Source organism: Salvelinus alpinus, chromosome 31, assembly GCF_045679555.1.
Source record: "Salvelinus alpinus chromosome 31, SLU_Salpinus.1, whole genome shotgun sequence".
NCBI classification, from domain to species: domain Eukaryota; kingdom Metazoa; phylum Chordata; class Actinopteri; order Salmoniformes; family Salmonidae; genus Salvelinus; species Salvelinus alpinus.
In genome coordinates, this window is record NC_092116.1 from 7,209,860 (window position 1) to 7,228,965 (window position 19,106).

At 41.7% G+C, this 19,106-nt stretch overlaps 1 protein-coding gene across 7 annotated transcripts in view; it reads left to right on the top strand.

Annotated features, from left to right (window-relative positions):
• LOC139561250 (neurexin-2-like) overlaps positions 1-19,106 on the top strand; it is a 1,055,901-nt gene that overhangs the window by 289,241 nt on the left and 747,554 nt on the right. For all 7 annotated transcript variants that reach the window (XM_071378226.1, XM_071378233.1, XM_071378230.1 and 4 more), the window contains one exon: positions 11,812-11,829. In XM_071378226.1, coding sequence (XP_071234327.1) covers positions 11,812-11,829 — 18 coding nt within the window. The remainder of the gene's footprint in view (positions 1-11,811; positions 11,830-19,106) is intronic.

Genomic DNA, 19,106 nt, shown 5'->3' on the forward strand with positions numbered 1-19,106 from the left:
TGGAAAACCCAGCCAGCTCTATATTATCTGTGTCGTCGTTCAGCCACGATTTGGTGAAACATTAGATGTTATTTTTTAATTTCCCTTTGGTAGGATAGTCTCGACCGCAGATCATCAAGTTTGTTTTCCGGTGATTGCACGTTGGCCAGTAGAACTGATGGTACTGGCAATTTACTCACTCGCCTCCGAATCCTCACAACATTTACATTACATTTAAGTCATTTAGCAGACGCTCTTATCCAGAGCGACTTACAAATTGGTGCATTCACCTTATGATATCCAGTGGAACAACCACTTTACAATAGTGCATCTAACTCTTTTAAGGGGGGGGGGGGTTAGAAGGATTACTTTATCCTATCCTAGGTATTCCTTAAAGAGGTGGGGTTTCAGGTGTCTCCGGAAGGTGGTGATTGACTCCGCTGACCTGGCGTCGTGAGGGAGTTTGTTCCACCATTGGGGTGCCAGAGCAGCGAACAGTTTTGACTGGGCTGAGCGGGAACTGTACTTCCTCAGAGGTAGGGAGGCGAGCAGGCCAGAGGTGGATGAACGCAGTGCCCTTGTTTGGGTGTAGGGCCTGATCAGAGCCTGAAGGTACGGAGGTGCCGTTCCCCTCACAGCTCCGTAGGCAAGCACCATGGTCTTGTAGCGGATGCGAGCTTCAACTGGAAGCCAGTGGAGAGAGCGGAGGAGCGGGGTGACGTGAGAGAACTTGGGAAAGTTGAACACCAGACGGGCTGCGGCGTTCTGGATGAGTTGTAGGGGTTTAATGGCACATTAAACTCACAAGGCACAAAGGTGTGGCATCAAATATAACAGTTACATTATTACATAGCCACTATATCAGTTTGGGGCGAGGGGGGAGAAAGGAGGTTGACTTTGACGTCGCCTCATTTTCTCAATATTTTCCCTCACTCCCAAAGCAAGATATGGATCGTGACATGCCTTTGAGGTGTGTTACTGTCAATCACTATTTCAGCTTCAGCTAACTGAACAGCTGCTTTGTACTTAGTAGTTCACTAACTTAGGATGTGATGCGTGATCTTATCACGACAGAGACAGGGCAGATGGATCATAACTTTTCAAGGGTAAAAAGTCTGAAACGGTACTCTATTCACTATATCGTGTACTACTTCTGACCAGAACCCATAGAAAATAGGCTACAATGTTGGACACAGCCAGACGTTCTCCTAACCAGAAGCTAAAATTGTGTAAGAAAGTGTAAACAACGATTCCAACAATTCCAGTAAATGCATCTGTACCTACGGTGGTGCTCTTATTGACCCTTCCAATAAAATACGTTCTCTCATACTCTTTCGACTTAAGCACCATCAAACATTTACAACTCTCTCGGGTCATTTCAAAGAAACTAAACAATTACGCCCCATCAATATTGTACACAGCTTGTTAATTACAGAGTCCTAATACGAGTCGGAATCACACCACTATTCTACAGTAGCTCTCTCCCTCAGTCTGTCAGCAAGCTAGAGCTAACCCAGAATTATCAGTAGCAGGGTAGGCCTGTCATGTCTCCCTGTGTTCGTCAAGCTTCATTAGTACAACACAAATTGAGGCAAAACTCCACAGAGAGGGAGAGTCCGACCTGAGAAAAAAGGCAACATCAAATTGACGGACAAGATGTTGCCCGTCCATTAGTATTCCCCATGCTCAGATATTGACTGACTCCCTCGGTCCTTCCCCTCCAGGCGAGTGTTGTAAGCGGTACCCAACAGTGATTGACCTGCTCCTCTCTCCGAATCGCGCTTTAAGGGGAGAGCTTGGTTCATTAGTGAAGGATACATGATGTGTGTTAGAGGATAATTGGACATTGTTTGCATGACTTTTTCATGCGTATTCCTCTCCCTCTGTGGGTGGTATGACTGGAGGTTTTGAATCTAAAATCCTGTGTGGTGGACAAGGAAAAAGGGTAAAAATGGGATTGAGATAAATTGACATTCCGATTACTGGGGAAAAGACAACTGTTTTGAAGACGAAATGTAGTGTTTAATAACTGCCCATAATTCAATTACTCATACGGTTTTCTATACCGTATGTCTTTGTACCTGAGATACCCAACTCAACCCTCCTTAGTTTCCTCCACAAAAACGCATATCACCCCACCACACGCATAGCAATCACACTCACAATTCCCCCTCGTCTCTAATTCCCTTTCCCTCTCTACAGCGCTACTCCCATAGAGAATGATAGAGGCCTCTAGTGACTAAAGGCTGTTTTAGCGTGGGCAGCGCCATTGAGGGCTGCCACCATTTTAATGTAGTCAACTGGGTGGGACTTCCAACTTCATTGGCTGATCTTCCTGGTGACCCTGTTGGAGTCAAGTCCAACCGGGACGTCAGGAGGGATCAGCCAATCGTGAAGAAAACACACTACTTTAAAATTGAGATAGCCTTAATGGCGCTGCCCATGCTGTCACAGATACCATAATGGCACAGATGATGAGGCCTTTTTTCATCTCTATGGCTACTCCTCACAGGAGGCCATACCCCAGGTTAATTTCCTCCCTCCCTGAATCCCATTTAATAGACTTTCAGAGTGAAGCAGTCATTCCCCATTAGCGGTTAGCGGTTAGCAGGGTGATGTACTGTACAGTATGTCCTGTGTTTTGTTAGCTCTGCCTGGGTCTAAGCGCTGCTTGGCTGCCTGCAGGGCCTATGGTCGTCAGTTCCTCAGCTATCAAAGAGACAGTTACCAAACAGAGCTGCAGAAGAACAGAGGGAGGGGACTGCTACAGAGCGACAGACTTACAACTGGAATGAGGGAAAGGAGTGATACAGATACAAAGACAGCAAGGAAAGAGATGAAGCAAGAGAAAGATAGATGCAACGGAGACAGACAGTTCCCTCCCCCTTATCTTCTCTAAATAGTGGAGATTTGGTCTTGCGTTCGACCCTGAACTTCAACATGTTTTGATTTGTTCAATATGACCATGAGAATTTTTCCACCAGTTCTCCTCAATAACTCAAAACACCTCAAGTACATTTAAATGCTTTTCACCTTGATGTACAATGTTTGGGCTGGAATTTGCTCGATTTTAATAATTCATCTCAGGTTGAGGCTCTCCAGGTTCATTGTTTGACATGAATTTTAGATGAGTAGTTAACACGTTTCAATGTTTATCAGTGAAAAATAAAACATTTGCTCAGGCATATTCGAATACATTTGGATTTGGCAAGTGAGTTTTACTAAGGTACGCTATTCATAATCCACTCTGAATATAATCCTTCTGAATATGAAATTCAACTTGATACACACACTTTCTCTTACGTACACACACAATCGCACATCCACACACAAGACACCGTCAAGAACGATTTGAAACGGAGGTAGAGACATAACGCTGAAAAGTTATTTAGTGACCAAACGAGAGATTACACACGGATGAAATTACCCGACATATTGAATGACATGCACTTGTCTTTTTCCCACAGATAGATCCATGTTCCGTAGATCCATGTTCCGTAGATCCATGTTCCGTAGATCCATGTTCCGTAGATCCATGTTCCACTTCTGCCGTTGCTGCGACAACCATCGCCGTATAAACAATTTGGTTATTGGCAGCCAATCTGATTAGAACATGACCTGGTGTCACACCTGCACTGGTTTCCTCTAAAGCCTAATTGACAGCTTCTCTTAGTGGATGTTTATTTCCTTCCTCTGAAGACTATGCTTTGCTGTGATTGGCTTTCGTCCTTTACAACGACTCTGAGAGGAAGCTGATGACATGCCAATCACACAATATCCCACAATGCATCAAACATCAAAGACATGTCTTTCTTTGATATGACGCTAAAGTATAACATTTAATGTGAACTGACAATCTCTCATCACTGGAAAAACTATGAGATTGTTCTCATTTTACTGTATGCACATACACTAGTGCTGTAGAGACCATGTAATGCAATCCTCCGTAAATGAATTAGTCAATAAACGTAGCCTGGACTTTGAAATACAGCTTCACGAACAGACAGTTCAATTCATCCATCTAAGTGACTCAAAATGATGGAGTAAAGTAGAAATGAAATGGGTATAGCATTTCATTAACAAACTAATTGAATGTCCTGTAATTGATTAAGGTTTATTGAATATAACATGTTGAGAGAGCAATTTCTTGCCATGTTGGGGGATGGCTGGATTTATTTATCTTCTTCTGAAAACCAATCCTGTCACAACACAGGACGATGATTCTGCAGTGAATAATGCCGTGGACTTCTCACTGTGGTAAACTATGTCCATTATTGGTAATCCATTGACATTAAACAGCAGAAGATTCACAATTAAATTCCTTGTGCATATTTTATTATCCATTGAGGATGACTCCATGGCTAAACCTCCTTCCCATTCTCAATTGAAATGACAGTTCATTGTAGATCAAGCTCAAGGTTCTCTCTGATGGAGTGCTGGGCCCGTAACTGAAAGGTTGCTTGTTCGAATTCCCGATCCGACTAGATGAAAAATATGTTGACGTGCTCTTGAGCAAGACGCTAAACCCTAATTGTTCCTGTAAGTTGCTCTGGATAAGAACATCTGCTAAATGACTACTGGATACTGAATCTAATTTGCGATATCGGTTGGGTTTGAAGGTCTTCTTTCCTGTCAGTGTTTGAAGGTCTTCTTTGTGTTGCATTTTGGGTAATACTGTATAACCCGGTATGGTACAGAAATGGTATGACGGTATGAAAAACTGGATTCCGCCCAACCCTAATGTGTAATGGTATTGTCAGCTGCTCTAACTCACACTTTTCACACCGACCTTGAGAAAACATGACATTTCAATTACTTTCTCTCTTATTCAGTGCCTATATTCTCTTATTCTCTCTCTTTCAATTCCATGTCCACTTTTAACTTTGCAAGTCTGTGTATATGTAAAATATTTATATATATACCTAGGTGTCTGTCTGTCTGTCTGTCTGTCTGTCTGTCTGTCTGTCTGTCTGTCTGTCTGTCTGTCTGTCTGTCTGTCTGTCTGTCTGTCTGTCTGTCTGTCTGTCTGTCTGTCTGTGTGTACCTAGGTGTGTGTCTGTCTGTCTGTGTGTATCTAGGTGTCCATCTGTCTGCCTGTCTGTGTGTACCTAGGTGTGTGTGTGTGTCTGTATGTCTATCTGTACCTATGTGTGTGTCTGTCTGCCTGTCTGTACCTAGGTCTGTCTGCCTGTCTGTACCTAGGTCTGTCTGTCTGTCTGTCTGTCTGTCTGTCTGTCTGTCTGTCTGTCTGTCTGTCTGTCTGTCTGTCTGTCTGTCTGACTGACTGACTGACTGACTGACTGACTGACTGACTGACTGACTGACTGACTGACTGACTGTCTGTCTGTCTGTCTGTCTGTCTGTACCTAGGTGTGTGTGCGTGTGTGTCTGTCTGTTTGTCTGTCTGTCTGTGTGTACCTAGGTGTGTGTGGCTGTGTTTGTTACCCCTGCATAAATAAGTGCACGTCTCTTTTCCTCACTGTGCTCTTGTGTGTGCTTATCCCCACCCATTCATGCGTGTTAGTCTTGTTAGTTCCCAGCACGCCCTTTCCTCTCCTCTCCACTAATTTTTCCATGGTGAGAGAGCTTGACAGCTAAGCAGAGCTTAAAAATAGATGGAGCAAGAGCAAGGGATGAAAAGTAAATTGACAGGAGGCTGGGTTAGCTCTCCTCAGTGGAGAAACAGAGCTGGTGAAAGGAAGGGTCAGCGAGGGAATGAAAGTTCAACTCCACTCACTTTGCTTCAGATGGAACTGTTGTCTCACCACAGCTTACATACATTGTAGGGTGAAATTATGAAATGAAGGGTGTCAGCCTGGGGCGGAAGCGCCGTGTGTGTGGTGGGGGGGATTGTGTGAGTGATAGCGGTTGGGCTCAGCAATGACTAGCTCTACTAGCTACAGTACTGCTACTGCTGCTACAGCTCACTAGGCTAACTCCATGTGTTTCGCCTGTGAGAAACTAGACGATTCTTACTAGCTAACTGCTCGCTTAGTGTAGCTAAGACGACCAGCTAAGAAGTGGCCCGTAGGCACTGTTCTAGGATCAGCTTATCCCTACCCAAATCTTAACCCGAATCAAAAAAGAATGTTAAACTGAATTTAGACATGGGTCAACTTCCCTCTCTTTCCCCAGTGTTAGCCTCTGGCCGCTAAAGTTGCTAGCCACATTTACATTACATTTACATTTAAGTCATTTAGCAGACGCTCTTATTCAGAGCGACTTACACATTGGTTGCCACAGTTGTTTACTATGCTACTGATCAGTAGATTTTGTCGCCCCAGTGTTAGCCTCTAGTCGCTAAAGTCGCTAGCAGCGGTTGTTGCTATTTGCGGCAAGCTCATATTTTCACATGCTAATTACTTTTGTGGCAATCTGTTGCAGCAATCTGTTGTTGCAAATTTGCGGCGACTTGTGAACTTCTGAAATGATGGGAAACTTGTGGTGAGCATTCTACTGTTCTCTGCAAATTTGCTGCAAACTCATTAGTAATATTCAAATTAGATCCATTTTCTTTGTTAATTTGTGTACACTCTCCGCGGGTTCGGCAGAAAGCATATTTTTTCCCCATTTTTCAGGGATACAGTATTTTCAACCTAACTTCCGTTTCCCCCGAAAAACGGATTGTGTTTTATCTACTTAAACCGAGTCAAATATAACTTTATGAAACTTTCTTCTCACAAATAAAACTAAACTAATCATACTAAATATACTAAACAACATGTATTCAGTGTCTGAACAGATACAAATAAATCCAATATAAATGTCTTATCTATCTCACAATGAAAACATTGTGTCACAATATTAACCTTGAAATCTTTAGCATGCTAATGAAGATAAGAGTGAAGACTGAATATTTTCCAGATAAATTGTTTGTTTTTATGTAGCTACAACATTTATGTGAAAAAAATGTGACTCAGCGAAGGCTGGTAGGAGGAGTTACAGGAGGACAGGGTCATTGTAATGGCTGGCATGGAATATATGGAACGGAGTCAAACGCGGATTCCATATGTTTGTGTTTGATACGTTCCTCCTATATCTTCTCCCACCAGCCGCCACTGATGTGAACACTATAGGGATGTTAACCTTAGGATGTTTAAAAGGGGAAATGCAGAATTTACATGAGCCAAGCAATACTTTTTCAACCAATAGAAGTTTAAAAGAGAATGAACAATGTTTTAAATAATTAAAACAACAAAAACTGAATCAACTTCAGAACTATTGCCTTTTTGAGGAAACTTTGGAGATAGCGGGGCATGCGGAAGTCCTATGTCAGAAGCTTGTTGAAACAATGTGTGCAATGAAACAGTCCGGAAACATAAAACAAAAACAACATCAAGATCCTGAAAACAATTAGTGAAATATTTTTTTCATTTTGCCATCTTAAAAGGTAGACTCATCAGCTAATGTTTCAGCAGGTTTGCTGATGTCACTTGTTAAATCCACTTCAATCAGTGTAGATGAAGGGGAGGAGACAAGTTAAACAATTCATTTTAAGCCTTGTGAGAATTGAGACATGGATTGTGTATGTGTGCCATTCAGAGGGTGAACGGGTAAGACAAATATTTAAATGCCTTTGAACGGGGTATGGAAGTAGGTGCCAGGCGCACCGGTTTGTGTCAAGAACTGCAACGCCGCTGGGTTTTTCACGCTCAATAGTTTGCCGTGTGTATCAAGAATGTTCCAGGACATCCAGCCAACTTCACACAACTGTGGGAAGCATTGGAGTCAACATGGGCCAGCATCCCTGTGGAACACTTTCGACACCTTGTAGAGTCTATGCCCCATCGAATTGAGGCTGGGGGGGGGGGGGGGGGGGTGCTATATAATCAAACAATGTAGCTAGCATAAACTGGGACTAAGGCCTACTAAATGTACCTTTAAATGTGTGGCCAACTGTACCTAGAGAGCCACTGTATACAGTATATGTTTTCCAGTCAAGCCTCAACACAACTGATTCAAACTAATCAACGAATTATGATCTTCAATCTAGACTGAGGACGTCATCATCAAGAGCAAGTTGTCTACTAGTTGTCTATTCTTTTTAACTCTGGTGTTTAAGGCTTGAGTGAAAGAAAAACAACGTAAAATGATTTATGGTTAACTTGCATCTCAATAAATTTTGAACTTGACATATTTCTCTGTCCTCAGTTTGATTGAGGGCATCACTCTTTCTTTTTGCCTGGTAACTGATTGTTTCAACAACAACAAAAATAAAGAGATATAACTACATGAGCTATCGAATAGTTTAAAGCAATGAAACATCTAATTGTGACAAAGAATGAATTGGCTACATTTATGAGAATAATACATTGCATTTGCTTACCTGATCAAGCTTGAAGACGATACACTAATTTATCACTCAGAAAAGAGTGTTATCAGTAAGTGTCACCGCAAACATCTTCCCAGGGTGTTGATGCATCCTCTTCCAATGCAGCCTCTTCCAACACCATGGGTGAAGTGAAGTTTTGCTTTGACATCATATTGTTGCTAACGTCACCTTAGCTATTGTGCTCGCTAACATGCTACTGAACAGTGACGCTGGAATATTGACATTAAAAGACTGCAACGTCTTCACTTAAAAATATGTTTAAATAATATTTGGCAAGTCATTAGTTAGTTAGCTAGCTACCAGATTAAATGTGAAAAAATATGATCGTAAATGTTAGCAAGCTAGCTAGCTAAGCGCTAGCTAGCCATTCAGTGGCGCTGACAGGTTGAAACTGATATAGCAAAAAAATGTCTTTCACTCTGTCCAATAAAACATGACATTGCTAACCAGGCATCAATTAGCTAACACATTTTAATGTTTAAATAATATGTTTAAATAATAAGTTAGACACTCACCGGACAACATTGGTAGGTAGCTAGATTGTTTGGTTTCCATTTGCAACTGATTTTCCTTCTCCCTTGACTGGTCGTCAAAGGTTACTGTCTTGTTTTCACCAAAAACGACTTCTGGCGAACTGTTTGCCACTAGTGGCAATAAATACTATTGTTGCCAAAGGTTTGCCGCATATTCACCACTAGTGCAAACTTCTGGTTACATTTTGATGCACACTATTTAGTTTGCAGCAAATTTGCCAAATATTTTGGTAAGGGGTACTGTTCACTAGTCTTAGCTTCCACCAGACTCTCTCTCCCTAGTGTTAGCCACTAAAGTCGCTAATTCTGGTTATTTACTGTTTGTATTTGTATGCTAGTGATCACTAGACTCTCTCTCCCCAGTATGAACCTCTCTCCCCAGTGTTAGCCTCTAGCATATAAAGTAGCTAGCAGTGGTTATTTACTGTGCTGCAGGGGTCACCGGAGACATTACGAGCTTTGCCCTGCTCCCAGCAGACCTCCTTGTGTGATACACGGCCAATAAAGTGCACAGTTAGCCCCACACTATATCCCACTGTAGGCCTATAAAGATTGCAGCGGCTGCCGTGTGGTGATATTGCGTGGGCGCCTTGCCGTGTGTGTATGTCTTTATGTGTTTGTTTTGTCTGGTATAGCCTGGGACTTTGAACAGGGGATAGCAGTGTGAGCGTATTTGATTTTCTCTAGCTCTATTTCTTTCGGTCTATTTTCTTTATTTTTGTTAGTTAGTTCATTTGTTCTTTCTTTTTTTGTACATTTTCTTTCTCTATAACAGTCTTTGACTTTCTCTCTCGCTCTCTCTACGCTCTCTACTCTCTCAATCCATATCTCCTCCTCTCCCTGAGTGTGTTTGCTTTCGTGTGTTCGGTACGTGTCTGTTCTGTGTGACAGAACATTTTGTTCGTTCTTTTCTATTACCATGACATACTGAATAACATGCGGATGAGCAGCCTTCAGTGTCAATATCCCTGAACAAGACCTCAGAGACCAAGGCTATTGATGGGTCACATTCTTTCCTGAGTCAGATCCGTTGAACACACTCAAGGCTCTTCATGGGCCCTGGACCCTATACCAAGGACTAGTAAAAACACAGTAGGGCCAAGAGCTTGGTTTTCGATCTGTTCTGGCCTGCTTGTGTGTGTGTGTGTGTGTGTGTGTGTGTGTGTGTGTGTGTGTGTGTGTGTGTGTGTGTGTGTGTGTGTGTGTGTGTGTGTGTGTGTGTGTGTGTGTGTGTGTGTGTGTGTGTGTGTGTGTGTGTGTGTGTGTGTGTGAGGTTTGGAGAGAGACCGAAAACCCTTAGAAAAAGGGCAAACCAGCCAGCTAGACAATATGGCTGCTCTTTCTTCATGGACACAGTGGATGTGGAGTATGTTATATACCCTTCTGCACACACACACAAACATACACAGGCACACACACACTCACACACAAACCTACCAACCACTTAACACCTGCCAATTGGCAAAGAGCTGCTCCCGTCCCCTAATTGTGAATTTGACTACGGCAGCAGATCAATATTTCTGATGAAAGATTGAGACTGAGAAACAGCTGAGAGACTGAGAAACAGCTTCCATGTCCAGGCCATCAGACTGTTAAATACAAATCACTGTTCTAGCCGCCTACCACCATGTACTCATCCAAACTTAGTCTTTGCCCTAGTGCTACACAGCTGAATAAAATAATCAGCTTGATGACGAGTTGGCTATTTGAATCAGCTCTGTAGTGCCAAGGCAAACAACAAAACGTGCAACCAGTGGAGGCCCCAGGGCCGAGTTTGGGAAACCCTGCTTTAGTCATTGACACTGGTCACTTTAATAATGTTTACATACTGTTTCACCGACTTTATATGTATGTACTGTATTCTAGTCATGGCTCATCCTTTGTGTAAAAAAATAGTATGTTTGTATTATAATTTTTTTTGTATTGTTTTTTATTGCTAGGTATTACTGCACTGTTGTCGCTAAAAATACAAGATTTCACAGCACCAGTGATAACATCTGCAGATCTGTGTATGCTACAGTAACAATACACTTTTGATTTGATCTTGATATTGAAAGTTTCCATGTTTTATTAAAACAATTTTTGTCTGTTTATTAGATATAGAGCGAGTCCAGGGAGTGTACGTCTGGTCTGGGTTCCCATGTATTGAGCTGAGAGCCGAGAGGAGACAGTGGTACCAGCATCGCAGCCCCACAGATATTGATATCGAGCTGTCTGCATGGTTGAATAGTGATTCCTCCATCTCTCGCTCTCTCACTATCTCTTCTTATTTCCATCGCTCACTGGACTAGATCTGCCAGTCTGCTCTAGTTCCGTCCACCAAACCCCAGATGAGCTCTCACAGAACCTGGAATAAACTTAATGCAGTCACTCCCTACTCTCTCTCTTTCTCTCTCTAATTCTCTCGCTCTCGCTTGGGCAGGCTCCAATATGATTTGTTTATGGCGTCCGCTATTTCAGGGTTGTCATCGTTTTATTCAATGTCATCGACAGATGAGGACATAGTGATTGGGAATAGTGGCCAGATTCGGAGTGTGATAGCCGGCCACAATTCACAAGCAATGGGAGAAGCAATAGTGGAAATAAATGCAAAACAGCTTTTTCTCAGTATGGATTGACATCTAAAAACGCCCTCACGACTCTATTTAAAATGAGCGAGTGCGTCTTTCCGGATCCACGGAAAAAGTTTAAAGGTGCATTTGAAAATGAGAAGTTGAAAGATGTCGACTTGTCTGTTCTTTACAAGGAAGACTATGACACTGAAACTGCCCCGAGCTCTTTCCATAGACACATGTCAACAGACACATGTCAACAGCTAGCAGGTTTATATCGTGTGTTGTTCTGTGGATACAAGTGTGGCGATTGCTCTTCTTAATTGCTGTCGGGGTTGTTCCACTGAAGTCTTGATTCGAGCTGTGAACTAAAATATATTTTCTCTCTCTCTTCTCTCTTTTGGTCTACCCACAGGTGACTCATCGCAGGGCGGTAAGTGGACAATCTATCTCTCTTCACCTTTTCTCTTGCTCGGTGCTTGACTTGGACTGAAATAGATGCCAGTACTCATTTTTGGGTGCAGGTACTGTTTCTATTTAGGTGCAGGAGCTCCACAATACTTTTGAGCTAATATTCTACAAGAGGTTCAAGCAGTAGAAAAAAAGTGCTGGTATTCAGCTCCGGTGAGATCCTGCCCGAGTCAAGCACTGCTCTTTCTCTGACTCATGTACTGATGTTTTATGTCTGTGGCTGAGTATCAGACAATGGTGCAAATATGAACCGTTTTATTTTCCCAAACTTAAAGTTGTTTACCAAGTAAGGGAAGTCAAAAACCATAGTGCATAAAAGAGTACTTCAAAGTCTGTAAATGAATGAAAGTCAAACTGTTCTAATGACTCAAACATAGATACGTGTTTAACTGAGGTCTACATCAGTGGCGGCTGGTGGGAAGAGTTATAGGAGGACAGGCTCATTGTAATGGCCCGGAATGGAAAAAATGGAACAGAGTCAAACATGTGGTTTCCATATATTTGATGCGTTCCATTCCAGCCATTACAATGAGCCCGTCCTCCTGTAGCTCCTCCCACCAGCCTCCACTGGTCTATATAGCAGAACAGGCACAACTCTGAGGTTTAACTGAAGGCCTAAGGTTAGTGCGTATAATATAAAGGGAATGGCCAGTTCCAAATATCTGAGCAAGAGAGTCTACAGAGATACTGTACATACATTTTTTTTAAGCAGAAACATGATTAAGCATAAGTATGATCATTTAACATGATTAGTTTTAAATATATGCATTGTACATAGTATATTCTAGCATAACATGTTAACTGGGGGAATCCATTTCACCTCTGCTGGACAGAGGTGGTATGACCCAACACACCCCTCCAATTTAGGATAATAGGACGTGCCAATTAGCAGCACACCCTTTTACACCCTCTAGAAGAAAGCTGCAAAATCCCCAAAAAAGGTAGAACATAGAAAAACAGTTTGTTAGATGAAGATACCGTTGCAAATATACATCTAAGAGCATGCACTAAATAATTAATATATGTAATGATTCAATAAATGTGTGTCTTTTTGATATTTGAAATGGAAAACATGTTGGGTCATCACTTGATTGGACACTACATTTTTGGCACTTTGAAATTGCAAAAGATAAGGATATTTACCTGTATGGCTACATGTGGCCGTCATACCCGCTTACACACAAACATACCAAAATAATAATAATCATAATCAACACTCCACTTGGGAATCCAAAATCCTAATGTGCCACTTCAAACCAGTCGGATTGAGATTGATCTGCCACTTGAACTTTTCTCACAGAGGTGAAAGACAACTTTAAGGGGAGTGCAATTACCATTCATTTGTGTTTGTGAGGCTGCGGGATTTTTGCCTTGGTGTCGGTGAGAGGAGCTCACATGGCAGCTCTCAGTGGATTGTGGGTAATCCCAAGAATTGTGATTGTGAACTATATAGGTTTCAATCAATCATGGCTGGTTGGGGCACAGCAATTGACAACATTAACCACTCAGGGCTAGTGATTAATAAGACTGAACTAGATTTATGATAATTCAATAATCAATATGGTGTTGCATAATTAACCAATAGCCTGACAAATGAACAACTTTTACAAATGAAGTACAAAGATAACTTTCGATTTTCTTTATTAAGACATCCTCTATGTCAAATTTCAGCCAGACCGCCCAACCAGCCCGATCCACCTGGTGTAACTGAGTCAGGTTTGTAGGCCTCCTTGCTCGCACACACCTTTTCAGTTCTGACCACCAATTTTCTATAGGATTGACGTCAGGGCTTTGGGATGGCCAAGCCAATACCTTGACTTTGTTGTCCTTAAGCCATTTTGCCACAACTTTGGAAGTGTGCTTGGGTTCACTGTCCATTTGGAAGACCCATTTGCGACCAAGCTTTAACTTCCTGACTAATGTCTTGAGATGTTACTTCAATATATCCACACAACTTTCCTACCTCATGATGCCATTATTTTGTGAAGTGCACCAGTCCCTCCTGCAGCAAAGCACCCCCACAACATGATACTTCCACCCCCGTGCTTCACGGTTGGGGTGGTGTTCTTCAGCTTGCAAGCATCCTCCTTTTTCCTCCAAACATAACGTTGGTCATTATGGCCAAACATTTCTATTTTTGTTTCATCAGACCAGAGGACATTTCTCCAAAAAGTATGATCTTTGTCCCCATGTGCAGTTGCAAACCGTAGTCTGGCTTTTTTATGGCAGTTTTGGAGCAGTAGCTTCTTCCTCTCTGAGCGGCCTTTCAGGTTATGTCAATATAGGACTCATTTTACTGTGGATATAGATACTTTTGTACTTGTTTCCTCCAGCATCTTCACAAGGTCCTTTGCTGTTGTTCTGGGATTGATTTGCACTTTTCGCACAAAAGTACGTTCCTTTATAGGAGACAGAACGCGTCTCCTTCCTGAGCGGTATAACAGCTGTGTGGTCCCACGGTGTTTATACTTGCGTACTATTGTTTGTACAGATGAACGTGGTACCTTCAGGCGTTTGGAAATTGCTCCCAAGGATGAGGTCTTGGCCTCTTTCTGAGGTCTTGATTTTCCCATGATGTCAAGCAAAGAGGCACTGAGTTTGAAGGTAGGCTTTGGAATACATCCACAGCTACACCTCCAATTGACTCAAATGATGTCAATTAGCCTATCAGAAGCTTCTAAAGCCATGACATAATTTTCTGGAATTTTCCAAGCTGTTTAAAGGCACAGTCAACTTAGTGTATGCACACTTTTGACACACTGGAATTGTGATACAGTGAATTATAAGTGAAATAATCTGTCTGTAAACAGTTGTTGGAAAAATTGCTTGTGTCATGCACAAAGTAGATCTCCTAACTGACTTGCCAAAACTATAGTTTGTTAACAAGAAATTTGTGGAGTGGTTGAAAAACAAGTTTTATTGACTCCAACCTATGTGTATGTAAACTTCCGACTTCAACTGTACATACAGAAACAGTCAGGGGTGAAAGTAGATTTATTGTCTTACCGGTACGGGACACCTGAGTTCACGCACAATTTATTTTTTATACTACAAAAATGACAGGGTAGCCTACACTGCTGACACTGACAAACAGATCAATAAAAATATGTTTTCTGATTCATATAATTGGCCTACGAAAAGAGACACAAATACAATTTTGACGTCCATCTAACCTGGAGGAGGAAATTATTGTCCAAAACCAACAAAACTGCCCTTGACTCAATGATAAAGACAGTGAATATGCACACTCACTAGTCGATGTTCTCCGTTGGTGCCAATAAGATAGGCTACTGTTCGCTCAATTAAGTTAAGACGTTTTATAAGTAGAATACACAATGGAGTCTTTTCATTGCCATCTCTTTACAGCAATAGCCATTTGCTTTCCGAACAGTTTTTCCGTGATTGTATTTTTAAATATTGCTACACGCCTAGCTGGGTCTCTCTGCTTTCACTGACTCTTGCAACTCAATAATCATCTATTTGGTATTTGCAGCGTGCGCTGCCCAAATTGCGGGCCCTTCCGACTGTAGGCTATGCGATTTTAAAATAACCCACAGCTTTAAAAAAAATAAAAAATAAGATAATGATCCTCTGTGGCCAAATCATTCCCTCTTGTGTAATATCCTATTTTGAATGATTGTATTTATTTCTGTATAGACAGGAGTCAGCTAATTAGGCTACATCATTTTGGCAATTCAATTTACTTTAGGGAAAGCTTCCCCTGGGCTTATGGTCACCGCCTACGCCTTTTAATGTTGCATAAACACAACCAGTCATGATGTTTTTATCTGATTGTCAAACTATCACTTAACAAAGGCGCTCCTGTGGGCTACCCCCACACATTCTTCCACTCGCAAAATAACTTCAGCATCAAAACCCCAACAGTGCACTCACTGTTCATCCCATTTTGATGAATGGAAAGAGATCTGTTACAAAACACCTGCGTGTATTGAATGACATTCTGTGATTTGTCAATAGGCCTACACTTGTAACCTGAATTGATTCATCCACTGTTTTCCACTGGCGCTTCGGTCTCGGCCACTCACCGCCACCGGCCACTCATCTCCGCCTTGACCAAATGTAAGTGTTCTCCTCAAACCACAATGCAATTTGGGAGTGCATACCAACCGGTTTCAAGTGAATTCGGAAATTGTTCATGCGGCTGACATGCAGTAATATTTAATAACCGTGTAATATCCTATACTTTTTTAGGCATGTTTTAATTGTGATAGGCTCACGTTTTACCGGTTGAGCGTACCCCCGCTATTTATTTTGCCAGGACGCAGTAACAGACCGTACCGCCTTCTTTCACCACTGGAAACAGTACATCCTCCATATAATTCATCTCATAGGCCTAGTAGTACTGTAGAGCTCTTTTAACTTGAACACGATATAGCTGGGTTCATACCGTCCTGCCCCTAGAGGCCCACAGCCCTGCAGCGCCCCAACCCAACACACCCTACTTCAGCTTTAGGATCTTAGGGAAACATTGGTTTCCGGTGTGTTAGGCCAAAGCCAAAGTGACAACCAACAGCACGTCAGGTATAGGTCTGACCAGCCCAGCGGGTAGGAATTGCCTAAACGGGTATCTGTATGTTTTCACAACAGACTCCTTTTGTCGTTCAGTATCCATATAAGGCATCCATTCCAGACCTTATGTAAGTTGCACAGTATACCCTCAATCTTGTAATAAATCAAATCTAGTGATTCATAACTTGACATTTATTTTATCCATTGTGGGAAGATAAACAACCTTCCAATTAATGGCAATTCATTTCTTAGCCCACGTCGTGGGAGATACCTATTTAGATAGCAAGATGGCGCCGACAGAAAGGGACACCTCGCTTCTAGTCCTTAGGAAACTATGCAGTATTTCATTTTTTCTGTATTATTTCTTACATTGTTAGCCCAGAAAATCTTAAGTGTTATTACATACAGCCAGGAAGAACTATTAGATATCAGAGGGATGTCAACTTACCACCACTACGACCAGGAATACGACTTTCCCGAAGCGGATCCTTTGTTCGAAACACCCAAGGCATTCGAACTTATTCCAGAGGGTGACCCAAAACAATGTCGCTGCAGAAGAGCGGCCTTCTGGTGAAACTTCGGAGGCGTGCACACCGCTTCCGAGTATTTTACTCGCTAATATCCAGTCTCTAGATTACAAGGTAGACGAAATTAGAGCTAGGGTTGCTTTCCAGAGAGACATCAGAGATTGTAATACACTCTGTTTCACGGAAACATGGCTCTCTAAGGACATGCTGTCAGAGTCGATACAGCCACCGGGATTCTTCGTGCATCGCGTCGACAGGAATAAACATCTCTCCGGGAAGAAGGAGCGCGTGGGTGTATGTTTAATGATTAACCTTTCAGTGATACCCATCCCGGATCCGGGAGCATCCTCATCAAAAAAGCTGACTAGCATAGCCTAGCCTAACGGGACAGGGATATCATATAATATAATTTTCATGAAATCACAAGTCCAATACAGCAAATGAAAGATAAACATCTTGTGAATCCAGCCATTATTTCCAATTTTTAAAATGTTTTACAGCAAAAACACAATATGTATTTATATTAGCTAACCACAATAGCCAAAGACTCAACCGCATATTTTCACCATATTTCTACCGCATAGGTAGCTATCACAAAACCGACCAAATAGAGATATAATTAGTCACTAACCAAGAAACAACTTCATCAGATGACAGTCTTATAACATGTTATACTATACATTTATGTTTTGTTCGAAAAATGTGCATATTTGAGGGATAAATCATAGTTTTACATTGCAGCTACCATCACAAATAGCACCGAAGCAGCCAGAATAATTACAGAGAGCAACGTGAAATACATAAATACTCATCATAAAACATTTATGAAAAATACATGGTGTACAGCAAATGAAAGATAAACATCTTGTGAATCCAGCCAATATCTCAGATTTTTTAAGTGTTTTACAGCGAAAACACAATATAGAATTATATTAGCTTACCACAATAGCCAAATACACAAATGCATTTATTCACCGCAAAAGGTAGCTATCGCAAAAACCATCAAAAGATATAAAATTAAACACTAACCTTGAACAACTTCATCAGATGACAGTCTTATAACATCAGGTTATACAATACACTTATGTTTTGTTCGAAAATGTGCATATTTAGAGCTGCAAACCGTGGTTATACATTGTGAATATGTAGCAACATTTCCCCAGAATGTCCAGAGCTATTTTGGACACTCACCTAATCTGACCAAAGAACTCATCATAAACTTTACATAAAAATACTTGTTGTATGGCAAATGAAAGATACACTGGTTCTTAACGACTCATGGTGTAATTGTAACACCATACAGCAACTCAAGTCCTTCTGTTCACCTGACCTAGAATTCCTCACAATCAAATGCTGTTGTATTATCTCCCAAGAGATATATATATATATATATATATATATATTTATATACATATTATATATCCAACATTTGAGGACAAGGCTACCTAAATTCTGTTCAGCATATTGATTGTAGTACCCGGGCTGGCAAAACACTGGATCACTGCTACTCTAAATTCCGTGATGAATACAAGGCCCTCCCCCGCCCTCCGTTCGGGAAATCTGACCACGACTCCATTTAGCTTCTCCCCTCCTATAGGCAGAAACACAAACAGGATGTACCCATGACAAGGACCATTCAAAGCTGGTCTGACCAATCGGAATCCACGCTTCAAGATTGTTTTGATCACGCGGACTGGGACATGTTCCCGGTAGCCTCAGAGAATAATATAGATGAGTGTGAGTGAGTTTATAAGCAAGTGCATAGGAGATGTTGTACCTACTGTGACTATTAAAACCTACCCTAACCAGAAACTGTGGATAGATGGTGGCATTCGCGCAAAACTGAAAGCCTGAACCACTGCATTTAACCATGGAAAGATGACTGGGAATATGGCAGAATATAAACAGTGTAGTTATTCCCTCCGCAATGCAATCAAACAAGCTAAATGTCAGTATAGAGACAAAGTGGAGTCGCAATTCAAAGGCTCAGACATGAAACGTATGTGGCAGGGTCTACAGGCAATCACGGACTACAAAAATAAAATCAGTCACGTCACGGACACCGATGTCTTGCTTCCAGACAAACTAAACAGCTTCTTTGCCCGCTTTGAGGATAATACAGTACCACCGACGCGGCCCTTTACCAAGGACTGTGGGCTCTCCTTCTCCGTGGACGACATGA